Here is a 23,074-nt window from a genome sequence, read left to right on the forward strand (position 1 = left end):
CTCTCTTTCTCTCTCTCGGAGAGAGACACACAGACAGACAGACTAGCCCAGGACTTACAGTAAGGTATCTTTAGTAGATGTCCAGCTCTTTGGAATAGAAAGGGGGGAAAGTACGAGAAATGCCAAAACTCTTGAGGGTAAGATTTAAGCAGAATAAAGTATCCACTTACTAGCAGGGAGCTCTAGTGGCCTAGTGGTAAGAAGCTGTGCAATCCTAAAGGCACGCCGTTCAAGGCCACCAGCTGTTCCACTGGTGAAGGATGGACCGTCTCCTCCCATGCGATTAACTGCCTCTGAAATCCTGCTGGAGGGTCGGCTATGTGTTGTTCCACCTCGACAGCACACACCACACCACCACCACCACCACCACTTAGCAGGGAGGTTGGGAGTCGCCTACTCAGGGGCACCTCAGAAGACAGGCCTGGCAGTCTGCTTCTGAATGGTCACAGCCTGGAAACCCCTGTGCAGTAGTTCTCTGCTCACGTGGAATCATCACGAGTCAGAAGCCACTGTATGGCAGCTGACAACAGCAAAGGGAGATGGAAGCCTGGATGCCTTTGACTCAGCTGACAAGTATTATGTTGTCAGGAGGGGCTGGCCAGCCCCTGGAGAAAGACATTAGGAGAAAGAGAAGACTCTCAATGAAATGGAGTGACACAGTAACTGCTACAGAGGGCTTAAACACAGAGGAGATTGTGAGATTGTGAGGATGATGTAGGAGGGGGCAGGGTTTTGTTCTGTGTGCGTGGGATCACTGTGAGTCAGAGCTGACTCGGCTGTGACTAACTACAGGTAGCTAAGGAGAAAGCAGTGATGGGCCAGAAGCAGTTATTTGTGGTCTCCGAGGTTATAGCTCAGTGTGTATCAGTTTTAACTTTGGCAAACCTGTCAGGGGATTGTTTTTATTGCTGTAGTTCAATTTTTCATTTCCTTTGTTTCACCAAGGAGCCAAGTCTTAACCAAACATATTAGATTCCAAGAAGTCTACTAGATGCTTATTTTTATCTGAACTTCCTTATTTAACTTGAAATTTAGGGGCAAACTTGACTCAAGTTTGAGAGCTGCAGGTTTTCCCTTTTGGAAAGGTTCTGCTTTCATTTCTGGAAACTCTTTTGCTTTACTTTTGGCTACATGGGTTTTTGGTTATGTAAGATCTGGATGCAAATAAAACAAGGGGAACTCTGGATTAACTGTCTGTTCATGCACACATGACTCTTGAGGCTCAGGATTCAGAAGTTATTTTCTATACTTTCATAAATAAATGAGACTGCAAGTCTTTTCTCACACCAGAACTCTGCATAATAAGATGCTTGTCAGAAAGTTAATGAGGACTTCAGAGCAGAATACAGAATAAATCATCCATCCCGACATTGGTAAGAAAGATGATGGGGGCTGACGTTGGTACTTTGTCTAGGAGTTGGCTCTGCTGAGGCTGCTTCAGGCCTGTTTTTGTTTTGGAGAAGCCAGAATGTGATTAAGTTCTCTTTGTAGCCAAGCTGTCTCCCTTCCCTTATAGGAAGGACTGCCCTTAGGGTTTCCAGCACTGAAATTTCCCGGTCTTTCTCCCTCAGAGCAGCTCACTCACTCACCCACTGGTGTTGACTTGGAACCAACTCTCATAGCTGACCTCCCTCTGGACTTTCACTACTCCAAATTGCACAAGAGATTACCCATCTTTCAGGTCCAAAAGGTCTCTGGATTTATGAGAGTCAATGCTGAAGGCAGAAAGTGAAGATGACATGAAAACAGGTTTTTGTTTGTCCACACCACAAGGCATTTGTGCCAAGTTCTCTAGTGTGTGTCAACACCAGAGAATTCCTCTGGAGGAAGTCTCTCAAAGCTAGAAGGTTAAGGTGTTTTCATTCACATCACTTGAGCTTCAGAGACATACTAGTAGTGACATTTGCCCCTTCCCCCCCAACAGTGAAGTGTTCTGTGTGCTAACAAGTGAGTGTTTCAATCTGTATAGTCACCAGAAGTACCCAGTCATCAAAAATGCACACACTTCCCTTGGCATCTCCAGCACCTTCAGCTTTCTGTGCCTGCTCTGTTTTGACATCTCCGTTTTTTGCAGGGTTAATCCTATCTTTGCCAGCATCAGCCTTCCCCCTTGTCCATTTAGATACCTTCTCTCCCTTCTTTGCTGGGGCCTTTTTAGTTTAGGCTCCGGCTTTGGAGGCGCAGGTTTTGCAGATAACCTTGAGGACCTCCTCTGTGGCTTGTCCTTTACCTTGGCTTTGTCTCCCTTTAACATCTCCTTCAGCCTCTCTTGGGCATGGTAGTGATGCAGGCTCTGGGCTTGGGGGTGTGGCAATGTGCCTTATCCTCTCCCTCCTGTCTGCTTTTTCTATTGGACATGGATAAGTTTTTTAAAAAAATTTCTGTGTTGCTTGTGTGTGTGTGTGTGCATGTGTGTATGTGTGTTCTGTTAAGTCTGAACCAATTCATAGCTGATCCTCCAGCAGGGTCTCACAGACGACTGCCCATCGTGGTGTTGGAGCAACTGGTGGCTTCGAACCACCTGCCTTTGGGTCAGAAGTGTAACTGACTCCTCAGTGTAAGGCCACCAGAGCTCCCTATAGTTATTAGGTGCTGCCAAGGCGGCTACTACCCCCAGCAACTCTGATGAGAACCCTGCCCGTTGTGTGCTGTTCATCAGGACCTCCCTCAAACTGTTTCAGATAGTGTGTCGATCCATCTAGCCATAGTCTTTTATCCTTTTCATTCATGCTGTCTACTCCACCCTATGAATTTATTCAGTTGTCCATTTCCTTTGGACATTTAGGTTTACTCCCAATTTTATCCTAATTCCTTTTTGTTTCAGCATAAACTAAAATACGTCCTCAGAGGAGCTGAAAGGAAGAGTTTTTACTGAAGACTTTCTGCTCATTTCTTTCCCCTCTCTTACTGCTTAACTTGAGTTAGATTTTCTATATGCTAGCAGACTAATGAGAATAATGTAATTTTGTTTTTTCTTGAGACCAAACCACTAGTGGTAAATACCTGTTGGGAATAACCAGGATCAGAGTCACCATTTGTCGATCATTTTCAGTGTGCTCTTTCTCATATTTGTACTCTGCCAAAATTTCACTTAATCCTTACAATAATCCTACAATGCTTTTATTTTATTTTATTTTATGAAGAAACATGCACAATGAGATTGTGTGATCAATATGTTTTGTGATCATTCCCAAAGAGTCTGTAACGCTGTCCAATAAAGGCCTAGACCTCAGCCCAAGCTCCTGGTATCCACAATTAATCTACCACGTGCCTTAGCAGATTAGCCTAGGTTTTCCTGTAATAGGGTCGTATCTGTCCTTTTATGTCTGGTTTATTTCACTTAAGTTTAGTATTTTCAAGGTTCATCTGGGTGGCAGAAAATATCAAAATTTCATTCGTCTTTATGGAAAATGACATTTCATTGGAAGGCCATCTGTCCATCTGTTTGACGGACACACGTGCATTGTTCTTGCCTTTTGGCAGTTATGAGCATTGAACATTAGCTGTTGTGGTTGAATGGCTGACTCACAGTGACCCCGTGTCCATCAGAGTAGACTGGGCACCCCAGGCTTTTAAGTGGCTGAGTTTTCTGCATTGTCAGTAAGTTCTTTTCAGGTGCCACTGAGTAGACTCAAACTTCCAACCTTTCCTTTAGTGGCATAGAGCTTTCACCATTGTTCACATCATCTCTGGCTCCACAATGAACTTTGGTGTGCAAGGCCTTTTTTCAGTCCCTTTGTGAGTTCTTTTGAGTATATACCCAAAAGTGTAATTGCTAGATCATATGGTAATTTCATGATTAATTTTTTTTAGGAATTACAAATCTATTTCCCTAATAGTCATTCCCACAAGCAATGCTTGAAGAGTCCTATTTCTCTATGTCCTTGCACCAACACTTGTTATTTATCAGTGCATTTTTTAAAACATTTCTTTTGTTGTTGAGAATCTCCATAGCAATATGTATACCAATTCAACAATTTCTGCTTAGATAATTCAGTGACTTTGATTACATTCTTTTAGTTGTGTTCCAGTGTATTTTTTTTGAGAGAAACTTTTCTTTTTTTGTGATGTGAGTGAAAGCTTTTGCATTTTTTACAGGCGTTTGCCTGTTGAAAAATCTCTGTCTATTCTTAAGAAGTCTGGGGTGAGTGGTATAATATAGTCCATAGGAACTAACCAAAAAGCTTTGCATCTCTGGCTATTCCAGCTCGAAGGCAGTGAATTTGGGTTCATTCTTATCTTTCCATCCTCAGCACCACTATTGAAGACTGGCTTTTTTCACCTCATGTAGAAAATCTGTACACCAGTCTGGTAATCAGATTGACCTCTCTTCTGGCCAAACCCTGCTTCACACTTGTGACCTAGAGCCACAAAGCTCTATCCTTGAGCAGTTAAAAACAGACAGTGTGGCAGAATGAGCCAAGGAGTGAAACCAGGTAGGAGGCTAGCTTTACCACCTAAAAGGGATTGTAACCTCAGGTGTTTTCTGTCCTCTTTGAGCCTTATTCTCCTGAAATATAAAATGAGCAGGATTGACTTTTGCTTTGCAGACCATTAAAGTATAAATAGTTAAGGAACTCTACTTTTAACTGTGAAGTTGGAGGTTCTTGTGTACACAGAGATGCCTTGGAAGAAAGGCCTGGCAGTCTACTTAAATAAACATAAATCAGTTAATCTTGTGGAATCCTCTTCTGCTCTGACACACGTGGAGTCTCTAGGAGCTGGATCTGATTCAATAGTAGTTGGAAATAAAGTACAACATAGTGTCTGACATTGATCATATTCAGCAAATCAATCTCTGTCTCTCATTGTTGTGGAACCAGAACCAACTCATTGCTGACCCTCTAGTGGGTTTTCAGAGCTACAGAGAAAATTGCCAGTCTTTCTGAAGGAACCACTGATGGATTTGAACCCCCAGAGATGTGCCATTTTTGGGTTAACTGTGCAACTCCCTGTGGACTAGCCACCACAGACTCAATAAATACTGTTATAATATTTAGCAGTCAGAAACATGCCATGACTCATCTTTGTATATCAGATAAAATCCAGACTTTTATCCACTTCCTAAACAACATGCCTCCGGAAACTCTATGACTTTGAGAAAAGACAATAATTATAGAAAGGCTTCAGGTCTTTTGTTCATAGGGTCACTATGAGTCAAGCTCAACTGGTGGTAATCAACACTAACAATATGACCCAGCCTCCCTTTCCAAAGGAACGCCTTTATTTTCTACAAAACCCACACTGAGTTACATTCCTAATACTACTACACCTCTATCTTATCTTGTCTCAATCTCCACACCCACTCAACGCAGAACTCCTCCTGATGACCTATCCAAAATGTTCTCTATCCTCCCTTCCAAGGGTCGTTGTGGCTGCACTTTTTCCAAAGACAGATTTGTTTGTTCTTTGGGCAGCCAGTGTTCTTTGTCAATAACACAATTCAGGAGCATCAATTCACGAAGCCAGTGTATGTATTTTCTAGTACTGTGTTTAATTGATTCAGCACATACTTCTCCAGAAACTGCTTTGCCCTCAGCACTGTGGGGAATATTATGGGAGGGAAGAGGAAATGCCTCTTTTTGCAGATGTCACTGCCTATCTTGAGAAGCAGTTAATCTGATATGTTGTCATAGTAAGTACCCATATTTTTTTTTTTATTTATGCTGGGTGTGTGTGTGTGTGTGTGTGTGTGTGTGTGTGTGCGCGCGCGCGCGCTTCCTGTTAATTCCTGTTATCCTCAAATCTTAAAAGATACTTTCAGGCCTGATCCCTTTATCTCTAAGAGATTCCTGTGTATAAGTTTAGGGGCTCAAAGAATAAAACTGGTTATCTACGTTAAGGAATATTCAAGGAGGAAGGGAAAGTATTGCTGTGCTACTTCCTGGAAATTTGTTGTTATGTTGTTGTTATGTGCAGTAGAGTCGCTTGCGACTCATAGCGACCCTATGTACAACAGCCCTAAACTCTGCTCTGTCCTGTGCCAATTGCACTGTCTCTGACACTCCCATCCCGATTATCCCACTCACTGAATCAGTCCACCTCATAGAGGGCCTTCCCCTCGTGCGCTGTCCCTCCACCCTACCAAGCATGATGTCCTTCTCCAAGGACCAGTCTCTCCTCACATGTCCAAAGTATGTTAGACGGAGCCTCAGAATCCTTGCCTCCAAGGAGCCACCTGGTTTAACCCTTTCCAGGACAAATCTGTTTGTTTTCCTAGCAGTCCATGGTATTCTCTTCTCCAGCACCACAGCTCAAAGGCATCAATTCTCCTTCTATCCTCCTTGGTCATTGTCCAACTCTCTGATGCATAACAAGTGATTGCGAAGACCATGGCCTGTATCAAACGCACCTTAGTCTCCAGGGAGACATCATTGCTCTTCAGTACTTTGGAGAGGTCCCTAACAGCAGACTTTAAAAAGCTTGTTATTTTAATGAAATCAGACCACCTTATTAAATCTCTTTAGGCCCTCAGAACCCTCTGTTGTTGTGTAATGTCGAGTCAAAACTGACTCCCAGATGACCTTCTAGCGAGTTATCAGAGGCAGTAAATCAGATGAAGGAGATTGCTCATCTTTCTGCCTCAGAGCAGCTGGTGGATTTGAGCCACATGCCTCTGTGTTGGCAGCGCAACTCCTTACTACCAAGCCACTAGTGCTCCCTTCAAAATCCTCTAGAAATCGCAATTATTTACATGTTACAGTAAAATAAACTAGCCTTTGTCATGTTGGTTCAGACACATGGTGCCACATATGTGTCAGGATAGAACTGTCCTCCATAGGTTTTTAATGGCTGATTTGTGGGAAGTAGATTACCAGGACTTTCTTCTGAGGTGCCTCTGGATGAACTGGAACCACCAGCCTTTTGGTGAGAAGCGAGTGCATAACTTCTTGTCTCACTCAGGAGCCCCTATGTTAGGCCTTCTCATAGTTAAAGAGAATGCTTGTGGCGTAGTCCATTGTACTGCCAACCCAAAGGCCTTTCCTCTCTGGTGGTTCAAATCCACCAGCAGCTCTGAGGGAGCTTCTGACTCAATAGCAATGACCGAGTCTCATAGTTAGTGTTAGCTTTAGGAAGCTATGTGTATACTTTATAGGAGAGAGACTCCTTCTATAAAAATGTTTAATAAATCCATTTAATAAAAATGTTATATGCAGAGGTAGCATGGTAGACTAGATAAAAGCTGTACTAGTATTGTGATGTTCCCATCTGCTGTTAGGGACCTTTTCAAAGTACTGAAGAACAATGGTGTCACTCTGGAGACTATGGCGCTCCAGATACAGGCCATGGTCTTTGCAATCACTTGTTATGCATCAGAGCTGGACAGTGACTAGGCAGGATAGAAGGAGAATTGATGCCCTTAAGTTGTAGTGCTGGAGAAGAGTATTGAATGTAGCATGGACTTCTAAGAAAATGAACAGGTTTGTCCTGGAGAGGGTGAAACCAGGCTGCTCTTTGGAGGCAAGGATTGTGAGGCTTCATCTGGCATACTTTGGACATGTAAGGAGGGACAGGTCCTTGGAGAGGGACATCACGCTTGGGAGGGTGGAGCGACAGCGCAGGAGGGGAAGGTCCTCTATGAGGTAGATTGATTCAGTGACTGGGGTAATTGGGGTGGGTGTGTCGGAGATGGTGAGATTGGCACAGGACAGAGCAGGGTTTAGGGCTGTTGTACATAGGGTTGCTATGAGTCGCTTGCGACTTGACAGCAGCTAACAACAACAACAGGGTCCAGAGTGAGCTCTACTGGCAAGAAGCTGCACTGCAATCCTGAAGTCATGCAGTTCGAGGCCACTAGCTGCTCCTCAGAAGAAGGATGGGTAATCTCCTCCCTTGTGATTAACTGCCTCTGAAAACCCACCGCAGGGTCAGCTATGGATTGGTTCTGACTCTACAGTACACAACAACAACAGTCTCCAGAGTCATTCATGCATTAACATTGAACCCTCGCAGGGCCTCTGACTTAGACTCCTTCCACTGCTGTCCAAGAATGACTCAATCCTTGCTTCCCTGCAAACAGCTTAGACTGTGAAGTATGTGTTTATGATTTGAAATTCTGATTAATCTGCTGAGTGCCACAGGGGATTGGCTTGGAGGGGAGCCCTAGTGGACCAGCATAGCTGGGGTTCAATTCACTCAGGAAGTCTGGAGCTGGGTCCTGATTGTTGGAGAAAAATGTCTTTTTCATTCATCTTATTTGAACTCTGTAATAATCAGTTTCTGTTGTTGATAGAGTAAAATTCACAGCAGCCCTACGAACAACAGATCTTAATGCTGTCTTATCCTGTGCCATCCTCATCATCTCTGACAAACTTGAGCTCTTTGCTGCATCTCTTTGGGGGTTTTCATGGCTTTTGCTGACCCTCCACCTTTCCAAGCATGATATCTCCTTCATAGAGTGGCCCCTACCAACAACATGCCCAAAGGATGTGAGGTGAAGCTTCACCATCCTTGCTCTAAGGAGCATTCTCACTGCACTTTCTCCAGAACATATCTGTTTGTTCTTTTGGCAGCCCATGGGATATTCAGGACTCTTCCCTAACACCATAACTGGGTTTTGTTGGTTTTGGTTTTGGGTTTTTTGTAGTCTTTGGTTTTCTGCAGCAAGCATTCTTTTAGCAGCCAAGGTTGTGTCATCTGCGTAATACAAGTTATTGATGAGTCTTCCTCTAATCCTGATGCCACCTTCTTTCTTCCTAGAGCCTAGTTTCTTAAATGATTTGTTCAGCTTACAAATTGCATAAATATGGAGGCAAGATACAGCCCTGACCATAACTGATTGTAAGTCAGTGCTAGTATTAGTATCTAAAAATATTTCAGCATTGTGTTGTTTGGATACAAATATGATGTTGTTATTTGGGACTGTCAAATTGATGGTGACTCATAGAGACCTTACGTACAACAGAACAAAACACTAGCTAGTCATGCCCCATCCTCACAATTGTAACGTTTGAATCCATGTTGCAGCCACTTTGTAATTCTATCTCATTGAGGATCTCTCTTTTTTTTTCATTTACTCTCTGCTTTACCAAGCATGATGTCACTCTCCAGGGATTGGTCCCTGCTGATAACATGTTCAAAATACATGAGACAAAGTTTTGTCTTCATTGCTTGTAAGGATCATTCTGGCTGTACTTCTCCCGGGAGACAATTTTGTTCGTGCTTTTGGTAGTCCGTGACGTATTCAGTCTTATTCACTACCACCATCATTCAAGGGCATCAGCGCTTCTTGTTCTTCCTTACTTGTTGTCTGGCTTTTTGAATCCATGTATGGGTGTTTGGGTCCTAAGCACCATATCCTTAAATTGATATCTTTGGTTTTTACCCCTTGAAGGACATCTTTAGAGCAGATTTTCCTAATACAATTTCAATTGGATTTTTTAAATTATTGATTCCATCAGAATTTAATCAGAAGCCAAGTAAAATGAAATCCAAACAAATAATCTCCTCTTGTAATCAGAATGTGGGTTCATGCCTAGAATGATGCAAAGCCAATCCAGTCACACTTAGTGAAGAGATACAACAAATATAGTCACTGATAAATCAGCAGGAAAGTAGACAGCACCATGGCATACTCCAGAGAGCTCGGTGGCCTAGTGGTAAGAAGCTGCATTGCACTCCCAAAGGCACATGGTTCGGATCCAGCAACTGCTCCGCAGGAGAAGGATGGCCAGTATTCTTCTATGCAATTTACAGTCTTTGAAGGGTCACCTGCTGGAGGGTGAGCTATGAGTCGATTCTGACTTGATGGCACACACAACAGCATAGCATGCTCTAGATGTCCATCCCTCCTCGGTTGAGCATATGTTGAGCATATGTCATCAGGTGCCATCACGTTGACTACCGTTCATAGCAACCCTGTGAACAGCAGATCTGAACTTGCCCTATCCTGTTCTATCCTTATAATCCCTGATACACTTAACCCCCCTGTTACAAGTCACTGTGTCTGTCTTGTCTTGTTGAAGATCTTCCTCTCTTTCCCTAACCTTCTTCCTTTCTCAATATGATGGCCTTATTCCATGGACCAGTCTCTCCTGGCAGCATGGCCAAAGTATATGAGATGAAGTTTCACCATCTTTACCTCTGAGGAGCACTTTGGTTGCTCTTAGGCCAAGACAGATTTGTTCTTTTGGCAATCCCTGGGATAGTCAGTACTCTTCTCCAACACCACAGTTCAAAGATATAGTTCTTCTTCAGTCATCCTCATTCATTGTCCGACTTTCAAATGCATAGGAAGCAATTGAAAATACCATGGCTTGAATCAGGTGCATTTTAGATTTTCAGTTGATGTCCTTGCTCTTAAAACTTTGGAGAAATCCTTGACGGAGGATCTTTTGATTTCTTGACTGCTGTTACCATGAATGTTGATCATGGATCTAAGTAAAATTGTTAACAACCTCGGTCTTTTCCTGTGTATCATGATGTTGCCTATCAACCCAGTAGTGAGGATTTTTGTTGCTTGATGTTGAGAAGTAATCCATATTGAAGGCCTATATACAGCCTTTGATTTTCTTCAGTAAGTGCTTCAAGTCATCTCCACATTATGCAAGCCAAGTTATATCATCATTATAACTCAAGTTGTTGATAAGTCTTTTTCCAATCTTGATGCTACCCACATTCTTCTACATATAGTCTGTTGTTGTTGTTATATACGGTGGAGTTGGAACTGACCCATAGTTGACCCTCTGGCGGGTTTTTAGAGGCTATTAATCACACAGGAGGAGATTGCTCATCCTTCTCCCGCAGAGCAGCTGATGGCCCCAAACCGTGTGCCTTCAGGATTATAGCACAGCTTCTTGCCATTAGGCTACCAGAGCTCTCCTAGGTGTAGGCTTCACATAAGCACAGTTAGGTGTTCTGGGATTCCCATTCTTCTCAGTGTTAGCCATAATTTGTTATGATCCACACAATCAAATGCCTTTACATAGTCAATAAAACACAAATAGACATTCTTCTGGTATTCTTCATTTTCAGCCAGGATATATCTGACATCAGCAATGAAATCCTTGCTACCACAGCCTCTTGTAAATCTAGCTTGAACATCTGTCAATTCTCTGTCTATGTCCTGTTCTAGTTCTTGTTGTTGTTAAGTGCTATTGAGTCATAGACAACTCATAGTGACCCTATGAATGAAAGATTTGAACACTTGTACAGCTTTTATCGTTTCTCAAAGTTTGTACAGTTTCTGGAGGCAAGCTGTTTTAGAACTGGATGCCACTCCTGCTTCCAAGTTCTAGCTGTAGCTTCTCAAATTATTATAGATATAGAGAGATATATAATTTATAAATGTTCATGGGAAAGGCTGATATTATCCACATTCCATATCCCGCTCTCAGAGTTAGTCTACAAAAGGATATAGGGCAAAGACTGCTGTCAGTTTCTACTATAAATTTTATCTTTAGCCTTTGGTTAGCATTAGCCGTAGGTAGATTCCTTTTTGCTTCAGAGTTAAATGGGTCCTGTTTTTCTAAATTTCATTGTCCTTGGAACTGGGCCTAGGGATTTTGTGAATTTCCTTTAGGTTTTTTTCTAGAAAGCTATAGTCATTAGCATTTTGTGGCATGGCCAACTACTAGATGTGAAGTTGCTTCCAATCTTCCAAATAACAGCCTCTGCTTGGACTTTCTTAGGTTTTTACTGTATTAACTTATTCCAGAACTATATTTTTTCCTACAGAGATTACTATTTTATTTTTGATATTAGAGTTCTGTCATTAAATTGGAGCTCTGTTGGCCTAGTGGGTAAGAAGTTGTGCTGCCAACCCAAGGGTGTGGAGTTCAAATTCACCAGCTGTTCCACAGGAGAAAGATGGGCAGTCTCTTCCTGTGCAATTTACTGACTTTGAAAACTCACTAGAGGGTCATCTGTAAATTGGCTCTGACTTGTTATCACATAATAACAACAGCATTAAATTAATGAGGCCTAGTAGAGAGAGAAAGAGAGAGAGAGAGATCAGCTGGCCCAGTGAAGAGAAAACGATGTGACCAAGACAAAGGTGGGTCTCAGGCCAGTCTTTCATTGTTTTTGTTCAGACATTCCTCTAGGTCGTATAGCCCTGGTGTACAAGTTGCTGTCCTGCGGTCGCTTGTGGTTGCTGTGAGGCTGAACCCTGTGACACGGATGTGTCAAATGCATTAATGGTTGGCTACCCAATGTGGACTGAGAGTGGGGTGGAGCTCCCCGATTAAACAAGCGTGGAAGGAGGAGTGGCATCCACTTCCATAATAGCTTGCCTCTAGAAACCCTATGAACTTGGAGAGAGGATGAAAGGCACCCAAGTGTCAAGGATTCTCCTTCATAGGGTCGCTATGAGTCGCCTGCGACTCGATGGCACTTAACAACAACAGTATATAGTTGGTTGTGGATTGTGTTGTACTGATAACTAAAAAGTTGACAGTTCCGCATATATTAGCCACTCTATGGGGAGTGGCGGGAGTGGAGGGAATGGGCTATCTCCTCTTATCAGTATTCACAACCTTGGAAACCCTGATAGAGGGTGACCATGAGTGAGAATTAACTGGATGGCAGTGCTTTATCCTTAAGTTGCTTTTATCAAATTGGAGGACTCAACTACTAACAGTTTATATCCTGTCACATGCTAAAGTCATGTGGTTTGAAAACAGTTGTTTCTTAACCACCTAATGTGGCCCTGTAAGAAGGTTGTGGATGCAGAAAGCAGCGAGTGGGAGGTTTGTATTGGTGTAAGACGTGGCCCTGTTCTTGGAAACTTCTGTTGAATCCCTGTAAATAATAACCCTTCTGCTTTTCTCCCCTAGAATATCGTGTTAAAGAATGGTTCTGAAGCCTTTGACTCCTGGGAGAAGCCTCCTCTGCCCGTGTACACCCAGTTCTATTTCTTCAACGTCACCAATCCAGCGGAAATCCTCAATGGGGAGATCCCTCAGGTTATAGAAGTGGGGCCATACACCTACAGGCAAGTCTCCCTGCCACACTGTCCCTCTGGGAAAGCATGGTGCTGCTTGCTGTGTAGAGAACACAGATTTGGATTTTATTCTGTCTTAGATGCTGCCACTGGTTAGAAGGGTGGGGTGTGTGTGTGTGCGTGCGTGTGCCTAGCAGACCACAGCTTTGTTTGACTAGGCTGAGTTTGATGGTGTTATGTTCAGAAATGGAGCTACTTCCTCCTGAATCACAGAATATAGTTATTTTACATCTTTTGCCATTTATTTTTAACATTTTATTGTGGTAAAATACATGTTGTTATTGTTGTTAGGTGCCAGTGAGTTGAGTATGACTCATAGCGACCCTATGAACAAAGGATCTGAACGTGTTCTATCCTGTGTCATCCTCACACTTCCCAACAAGAGACCATTGCAGCAGTCACCATATCACTCCACCTGGTCAAGGGTCTTCCTCTCCTTAGCTGACCCTCTACCCTTCCAAGCATCATGTCCTCCTCTAAGGAATAGCCCCTCCTAGCCACATGCCCAAAGTATGTGAGATGAAGCCTCATCCTTCTTACCTCCAAAGAGCACTCCAGCTGCACCCTCTGCAAGACATATCTGTTTGTTCTTGTGGTCATCCATAAAATGTTCAGTGCTTTTCTCCAACACCACAGCTCAAAGGTGTCAATTCTTATTCTGACATCCTTATTCATTGTCCAGCTCTCAGATGTATAGAAAGTAATCAGAAAGACTATGGCCTGAATCAGACACACCTTAGTCCTCAAACTGACATCATTAATAATTTAGAGAGGTCCTTAACCACAGATTTTCCCAGTGCAATGCATCTCCTTATTTTCTGAATGCCAGTAGTAAGGCATAAAAGTAAGGCAGCCTAACATTTGCCATTTCATCCCTTTTTTAAGTGTACAATCTTGTGACATTCCAGAAACTCTATGAACTGGGAGAAACTATGAAAGTTATACAGGTGTTTAGATCTTTTGTTTATAGGGTCACTATGAGTCATCTACGACTCAATGGCACTTAATAACAACAACAATAAGGAGAGATCTCAGTTGGCCTAGTGGATAGAAAGTTATGCCACCAAGCCAAAGGTGGGTGATTTTAATCTGCAGCCCTCAGGCCTGGTTTTAATTGTTTCTGGTCAAACATTCTTTTGAGTGGTATAGCACTGGTCTGTCCATTTGCTGTACAGAGGTAACTCGTAGTTACTGTAATGCTAAACACTGTGACACTGATGTTTCAAATGTGATAATGGTTATCCATTATGGACAGTGTTTGGTGGAGCTCCTCAATTAAAACAAGCTTGGAAGCAGGAGTGGCATCCACTTCCGAAATAGTTTGCCTCTAGAAACTCTATGAACTTAGAGAAACAATGAAAGTTATACAAGTGTTCAGGTCTTTCGTTCATAGGGTCGCTATGAGTCATCTACGACTCGACGGCACTTAACAACAACAACAATGTTATACAGCCAAAACCACTATATTCATTCCAAAACTTTTTGCTCACTCCAAATCCATAATGCAATCACTCCCCACTTCCCCCTGGCCCGAGCCCCTATTAATCACTTACTTACTTTGGTCTATGTGCATTTAAGTAGTGAGCAGCTAACCAGTGCTTAAATGGCAGTTCAAGCTCACCAGCACGAGAAAAATAGGCAGCCTCTTCCTGTTAATATTTATAGGAAAGATGGTGTAGAGCATAGTGTACAGGAATGAAACACAGAGTTGTTGTGGTTGTTATGTGCCGTCGAGCTGCTTGCGACTCATAGCACCCCTATGTACAACAGCCCTAAACCCTGTTCAGTCCTGTGCCAATTGCACTGTCTCCGACACACCCACCCTGATTACCCCAGTCACTGAATCAATGTAAATAAAGAGAAAATGTTTTTTAAATGAAAACCCAAAAACAGTCTTTTCAGCCTTAGAAACTTGATGGAGCGTATTCTTGAGTCAGAACTGACTTGAGGACAGTGGGTTTGGTTTTTTGTTGCTGTTGGTTTTAGAAATCTCATATGGGTAGGGTCATGCCATATTTGTTCTTTTGTATCTGGCTTATTAACTTAATGTAATATTTTCAAGGCCTTGTAGTGTCATGTATTAGAATGGCGCTTCATCTCTCCTTATGGCTGAATAATATTCCATTGTAGACACAATTTGTTTATCCACTCATGCTCTGATGGACACTTGGGTTGTTTCCAGAATGTCATTATTAAGCCATTGAAGAGCTTCTTCCCATCCGTGATCCTTTGAGGGTTGTCCTTGATGTCCTTTGATTACCTTTAGGGCCTCTCATTATCACTTTCAGTACATACCTAGCCTTAAACCACTTTCCAGAATTAGTTACTGCTCTGCAAGGAACTTCTTACTGCTTGTGGGCCTCAGTTTAGGAAAGGTCCTTTATGTCTCTTCATATTCTTTTTCCTGCTCCTCCCTCGTGTGAATGCGAACCAGGAAGCTAGGTGCCCTGGTGGCACAGGCCAGAGAACTGTGCTGCACAGCACATGGTTTAAATCCACCAGTTCCTCCAAGGGAGAAAGATGAGCAGACTCCCCACACTGCGATGTACAACGAAGATCATTTATGGGTCAGAGCTGACTGGCAGCAGTGAGTTTGAGTTCTGAGACTGTGTGAGACTCTTTGCCTAAATCTGTTCCTGTGGAGTCAGTTTTGCACCCTAGCAGTCCTGTGGGATGGGTAGAACTGCCCTATGCGGTTTCCAGAGCTGTACTCATGGACGCAGACGGCCAGGGTTCTTTCCCTGCGCAGTTGCTAAGTTCAGACTCCTCACTTTTTGGTGGGCAGACAAGCACTTACCTGCTGCGACAGAGCTCTTGGATTCTCTTTGTCAGTCCTAGTTTGAAGCCTTGGGTGATTTAGGGAGAGTTTCAGATCATCACTTTTTAAAGTTTTGTGGAGGAAGCAGCCAGGATCTTTTGTTCTTGAGAACTGCTAATTTTTTTTTTTAATGCCTTGTGATTCTGTCATTATCGATTGCACAATAAATGGTTTCTTGGTGAATCATTTACATATAGTTTATCAGCACTATTTTTGGTGCCGAGAATTTTAAGATAGAAACCCTGCATTGGTTGCTCATGGGTTGGGTATGGAGTCAGATTGCCTGTTTGAAATCCTTCCTCCGCTTGTTACTCCTTCTCTTTGCCTCAGTTTTCTTATCTATAAAATGAGCATAAAAACGGGACCATCCACCATAGGACTGATTAGAAGATTCATCACCGAGTCAATGTTTTTAAAGTGCTTGGACAAGCGCTTAGCACATGTCGGTGTTACTAGCCATTGTCACATCACACCCTGACTCACAGCAGCCATATTTATAGCAATACTCTGCTCCATTGTGCACCATGATCAGTTGCAGATCAGACCACTGGGATCTCTTGAGATTTTCATTGGCCAGTTTTAACAGGGCCTTTCTTGCTAGTCCACTTGAACCTCAGAGCTTCACTGAACACCAGGCAGCATTGTAGCAACTCAAGCCTTCACTGACAGAGTGGTACAGTTTGTACTTACTTGGCAGGGTATCGAACTCTGGTTTTCTGCATGAAATTCAAGAATTCTACCACTAAGCCGTGGTTGTTCCTTTACTTTGTATCTAACACATGATTTTTTAAAAAAGCACTGCTGTTGAATTGGTTCCAGATTATGGTACCTTTGGTCTCGTTTCTGAGGCTGTGCCCCTGGTGGACTGGCTTAGCAACACAACTCCCTGTGGACTAAGCAACCAGAACTCTCATCTAACTCATAATAAGTTCTCATAATTATGTCTATGCTCGATTATCTAAGGCGATTATCTTAGTCTATACAAATCAAATTAAAGAACTGTAAAGATAGGCCGTATTGGTTACATGAAGGTAATGGGGAGAAAAAAGTCTCCAAAACAAAACAAACCACTTGGGCTTTAACTAACTTGAGTTCCTTGCATCGTGCAAACAATTAAGGTACTAACTGGAAGTTGGAGGATTTTAATCCATCCAGAAGCTGTTTATACGAAAAGCCTAACAATCTACTTCTGAAAACTTATGCGACCCTGTGGAGCTCAGTGCCAATCTGAACCACATGGGTTGACACACATGAGGTTGCCATGGGAAGTGAGCCCATGGCAACTGTTTGGTTCTAACCAGTTGACTCCTGAGAAAAGCCCGGAAACAGCTTCCAGAGCTTTCTGACCTGAGATCCACAAGTCCCTGAGTGAGTTTGTTAGGGAAAATTAGGTGTGAAAACATGACATCTTTTTTTCACTAACATCTTGCTACACATTTCTTTCAAGTATGAATGCGTGCTACAAGCCACGTAGTGTTAGCAGCATCTGTGACTTCATCACTCTTGGTGGCAGTTACACAGCCAGTTCTCCTTAAAGCTATTGCTCAAAATATCATGCATATTCATAAATACTCTGGAATTACAGTCATCTTTCTGTCTGCTCTGACAGTGTTATTTTAGGTGCTAGCAAAGCACACATGCTGCCATATAGATTTTTTTAATGATAGCTATATTTTAATGTAATTACTTTCTTTGTAATCCTGGGTATTCTATTTTCGGTATTAAAAAGCATTTGTCCGAAAAATCATCCATATGCTTCACCAGACTTCCCACTGGATCCGTGGCACGTGGTGAGTTAGAGCCCTGAGAGCAGTTATAGTAGGTTGGAAAGCAAGTTGACCCGCCATTGACCGTGTCTAGTTAGCTTCCATCCTGGATTTTCCACCGTTTTTTCCACTGGCCCTCATCTTTCCTACACTCTGTTCCCAGAGTGATTACCCAGAGGGCATTTCTGACATTTCCATCTCCTTCCCTGCTCAGATTTCTAGTGACTCTACTTGTTTGGCATTCAGAGACTCTATAATAATGGGGTTTTTTTGGCACTTTCAACCTAGAACTTTATCTGTTAATCCAGAGTGGTCCAGTAGAAACTGAATGTGAGCCACGATTTAAAATTTTCTGGTAGACACATTGAAAAGGTAAAAGGAAGCAAGTGATATTTATTTTAATCCTGTGTTTTATTTAACCTAAGTGGCTCTGGTGGCCTGACGGTAAGAAACTGTGCTGCCAACCCAAAGGCTCCAGGTCCAAATTCACCAGCTGTTCCCTGGGAGAAAGACAGGCAGTCTCTTCCCTTGTGATTTACTGTCTCTGAAAACCAGCACTCAAGGTTCAACTATGGGTCAATTCCAACTTGATGGCATATAACATTTAACCCAGTATATACAAAATAATACTTTGACATGTAATCAATATTAAAAATTATTTATGAGACACTTTGTATTTTTAATTTACATTTATAGCACATCTTTTAAGACTAGTCATAATTTTAATTGTGTCATGACCCCTTGTAACACTAATTAACCAACATGTCAATTATGACTCATGGTGACCTTACATGTGCCACAGCTGAACTGTGTTTCAGAAAGTTTTCAGTGGCTGATTTTTTTCTTTTGGTAGTATTATTATTAATTTTGATGAAAGTTTACAGAAACTTTGGATTTCCACTCATTCGTTGTTGCACTTTTCTCCCTGCCCAACCTCACCCCCAGTTCGCTCTTCTCTTTGAAAAATAAAATTCTTTCACAATGGCTGATTTTTTTAGAAGCGTATCACTAGGCTTTCCTCCTGAAGTATCTCTGAGTGAGCTTGAGCCTCCAACTTTGGTTAACAGGGAAATGGTTAACCCCTTATATCATCAATAGACTACGACATGCAGTTAAGAGTTAGCTACTGTACTGAACAATACAAGCCTACCTAAATTATTTACACATCTCCAGACACACTCCCATGCCGTTATACATGTTCTTCCCTCAGTTAAGAGCAAACTTCCCCGCATCACAATGCGGCACTTCACCTTGTACTAACCTCAATGCTGTCTCCTTCTGAGACTTTCCCTGGCTTCATATATTCTCACCCTGCTATTTGTATTTTTTAGAACAGAGATTAAATGCATTTTAATAATTGGTTTGTGTGTCTTTCTTCTCAACGTACTGGAAGTTCCATGATTGCCAGAGACCAAGTCTTTTGATCTCTGACTGCTGTGTCTACTGAGTATGTATATGATAGCTTTGATGTCATTCGGTAACTCTCGTCCTTGGTCATGAGTGTTCAGTGCATCACACATCTATTCTTTAGAGATGGTCTCTGAATTTAGCAGGGCTATACAGAAGATCACATAGGTTTACAAGGACTGTTAGGAAAACAAACAGATTTGTCATGGAAAGGGTTAAACCGGGCGGCTCTTTGGAGGCAAGGATTCTGAGGCTCCGTCTGACATACTTTGGACATGTTGTGACGAGAGACTGGTCCTTAGAGAGGGACATCATGCTTGGGAGGGTGGAGGGACGGCGCAGGAGAGGAAGGCCCTCTATGAGGTGGATTGATTCAGTGACTGGGATAATTGGGATGGGAATGTCAGAGACAGTGCGATTGGCACAGGACAGAGCGGAGTTTAGGGCTGTTGTACATAGGGTCACTATGAGTCGCAGGCGACTCGACGGCACATAACAACATAACAACTTACAGAAGATCATGCTTTAGCTCTTATGGCTGAGCTTTCTTTTTCTTTAGTTTCAACTTGAACTTGCATATGAGTAATTAATTAATATCCTGGTCTGTAGTCAGACCCTGGCCTTGTTCTGACTGATCATACAGTTTTTTCACTTTCTCTTTTCACAGGAATACATAGTTTAATTACTGTATTTCATCTGATGAGAGCCACATATATCATTACTGTTTATGTTTCTGAAAAGGGGTATTTGGAAAGAGTCTCTCTCCTAATCTGCAAAATTCTATCATGTGTTTCCCTGGGTCATTTCTATCACTAAGGCCATACTTCCCAACTACCAGTCCTTCTTTCTTCTAACGTTTGCAGATTCCAGTCAGTATTAATTATGAATGCTTCTTGATCAATTTAAGGAAAATCTTTTCATTTCTTTGTTACTGCTATTGCAGTTGTAGTTAAGTATCATCACGTCAACTAGGATTCAGAGCAAGCCTGTGAACAGTAGATGTGAACTTTGCCCTGTCCTGCATCAGCCTCATCATCTCTATCACGCTTACACAGTGACTGTGCCAGTCCATCTCCCAGAGGGTCTTCGTCTCTTTCACGGACCCTCTCCCTTTTTCACCATGACGTTTCTCTCTGAGGACTGTGCTTCTCCAGACAACAGTGAATGAGATGAAGTTCCATCACTTTTGACCCTCAGGGTCACTCGGGTTGTACTTCCTTAAAGACAGGTTTGTTTGTTCTTTTGACAGTCCGTGGATCGTCAATACTCTCTCTTCACCAACACCACAATTCAAAGGCATTGATGCTTCTGTCATCCTTATTCATTGTCCACCTTTCAGATGTAGGAAACAAAAATGCCATGACTTGCATCAGGAGCATCTCAGTCTTTAAACTGACATTCTTGGTTTTTGAAACTTTTAAAGAGGTCCTTGAGAGCGAATTTACCCAGTGCAACACATCTTTTGCTTTTTTGACTGCTGATACCAAGGGGATTGATTGTGGATCTAGGTAAAGTGGAATTATAAACAACTTAAATAATTTCTCCATCTATCATAATACTACCTGTTGGTCCACTGTTGAAGATTTGTGATTTTTTCATATTGAAATATAATCCATATTACAAGCTATAGTCTTTGATCTTCTGCAGTAAGTGTTTCAAGTCCTAATCACTTTCAGCAAGCAAATTTGTGTCATTGCCTAAGTTGTTGATGTGTCTTCCTCCACTTCTGGTGCCACATTCATTTCACATAGTGCAGCTTTTTAAATTATTTGCTCAGCATACAGATTGACTAGGGAGGACAGAAGGAGAATTGACGCCTTTGAGCTGTGGTGCTGGAGAAGAGTATTGAATGTACAATGGACTGCCAAGAAAACAAACAGATTCATCCTAGAGAGGGTTAAACGAGGCTACTCCTTGGAGGCAAGGATTCTGGGGCCTCATCTGACATACTTTGGACATGTTGCAAGGAGAGACAGGTCTTTGGAGAGGGACATCATGCTTGGTAGGTTGGAGGGACAGCGCCGAAGGGGAAGACCCTCTATGAGGTGGATTGATTCAGTGACTGGGGTGATCGGGATGGGTGTGTCAGAGGCAGTGAGAGTGGCACAGGATAGAGCAGGGTTTAGGGCTGTTGTACTCAGCAAACGACTCGACGGCACATAACAACAACAACAGCAACAGAGTGAATAGGTATGAAGTTAAGGCCACAACCCTGATGCACACCTTTTCTGATTTTAAACCATTTTTACATTTGGACAATTAATTCTATGTATAAGTTACACAGTGAACATTATTAAGTATCTTGGGCTTCCCATTCTTCTCAATGTCAGTCATAGTTTGTTTTGATTCACACAGCCAAATGCTTTTGCATAATCAATAAAATACTAGTAAATATCTTTTTGATATTCTTTGTTTTCAGCCATGATTCAACCATGATCTCCCTTGTGCCACAGCCTCTTCTGAATCCAGCTTGAATTTCTAGCAAGTTCTCTATTGATGTAATTTTCCAGCTATTTGTTTAGTAATCTTAAGGTTTTACTTGCTTGTGATATTGAGGGTATTGTTTGATAATTTCCGCATTCTGTTGGATCACCTTTTTTGAGTGTGAAAATGAATAGGGTTCTCTTCCAGTCAGTTGGCCAGGTAGCTGTTTTCCATATTTGTTGGCAGAAAACGGTGAGCACATCTAGGGTTGCATCTGTTTCTTTGAAACACCTCACTTGGCATTCCACCAAATCCTTGGGCTTTATATTTTGCCAGTGCCTTCAGTGCAGCTTGGACTTGTTCCTTCAGTATTGCTGTTCTTGATCATATGTTATATCCATAGGAAATAGATCAGTGTTGACCAATTCTTTTGGATACAGTGACTGTATATTCTGTCCATCTTCTTTTGAGGATTCTTGCAGAATTCAAGATTTTGTCCACAGTGTCCTTCATTATTGTGACTCAACTTGATTTTGTTCTTCAAGTCATTCAACTTGAGAAATACCAAGTGTGTTCTCTTTTAGTTTCCTAACTCTAGCTCCTTCCACATTTCATTATAGTGTTTTTCTCTGTCTCCTTGAGCCCACCTTTGAGCCCTCATTTGAAATCTTTGGTTCAGCTCTCTTACGTTGGGCATCTTTACCCTTATTTTGCTTTTTTTTCATTCCAATACAAGTTTCAGAGTCTCTTCTGACATCCATTTTGGTCTTTTCTTTCTTCACTGTCTTTGTAATGACCTTTATATTTTCCCCATGGATGATGGCTTCAATCTCCTTCCACAATTCATCTGGACTATATGTAAATTTGATTAATAATCATATTAACTGGTCTTTAGTATAGGTCAATAAGTATTATTTGTCACTAATGATTGCATTTCAACATAGATCTTGAAATATTCTTCTTACTGATAAATGCAATGCTCTTCCTCTTTAATATGTCAATTCTAGCATAGAAGAGCATATGTTTTTTAGATTTAAAGTGTCAAATAACACCCCATTTAGCTCACCAGTGCCTAGGATATCAATATCCAAGCATTCCATTTTATTTTTTACAACTTCAAAATTTCCTTCATATATACTTTGTGTGAATATAGCCTTCTTTATTAATTACACCTTGACATAAAGAAAATAAAAATTCTTGCAGCTGGACCAATATGTCATGATAAAATAAAAAAATGGATGCTTTCTTAGTAGCGGCATTATTAATAATAATTCACGGGTTGATGAATGGATGCTAAATTGTAGTACAGGAGGGTGCAGCTAGAGTGCTCTTTGGAGGCAAGAATGATGAGGCTTTGCCTCACATACTTTGGACATGTTGCTCAAAGGAACTATTCCTTGGAGAGGGACATGATGCTGGGAAGGGTGGACAGTTGCCAAAGAAGAGGAAGACCCTCAACCAGGTGGATCAACACGGTGACTGCTGCAGTGGGCTCTTGTGTGTCAGGAGGTGTGAGGATGGCACAGGATAAACAGGGTTCAGACCTTTTTTTGCTCATAGGATCACTATGAGTTGTACTCAACTGTGATGGCATCTAACATACAATGTAATATTATACATGTTGTTGTTGTTGTTGTTATGTGCCATCGAGTCGTATCCGACTCATAGCGACCCTATGCACAACAGCTCTAAACCCTGCTCTATCCTGCGCCAACC

At 42.0% G+C, this 23,074-nt stretch overlaps 1 protein-coding gene across 2 annotated transcripts in view; it reads left to right on the top strand.

Annotated features, from left to right (window-relative positions):
* SCARB2 (scavenger receptor class B, member 2) overlaps positions 1-23,074 on the top strand; it is a 131,732-nt gene that overhangs the window by 26,358 nt on the left and 82,300 nt on the right. Inside the window, exon 2 of one of the 2 annotated variants that reach the window (XM_006885302.1) lies at positions 12,777-12,938. In XM_006885302.1, coding sequence (XP_006885364.1) covers positions 12,777-12,938 — 162 coding nt within the window. The remainder of the gene's footprint in view (positions 1-12,776; positions 12,939-23,074) is intronic. The other variant, XM_006885303.1, reaches the window with a different exon arrangement.

This window comes from Elephantulus edwardii, unplaced genomic scaffold, assembly GCF_000299155.1.
Source record: "Elephantulus edwardii isolate Elephantulus edwardi_28Jun2011 unplaced genomic scaffold, EleEdw1.0 scaffold00042, whole genome shotgun sequence".
Lineage (NCBI taxonomy): Eukaryota > Metazoa > Chordata > Mammalia > Macroscelidea > Macroscelididae > Elephantulus > Elephantulus edwardii.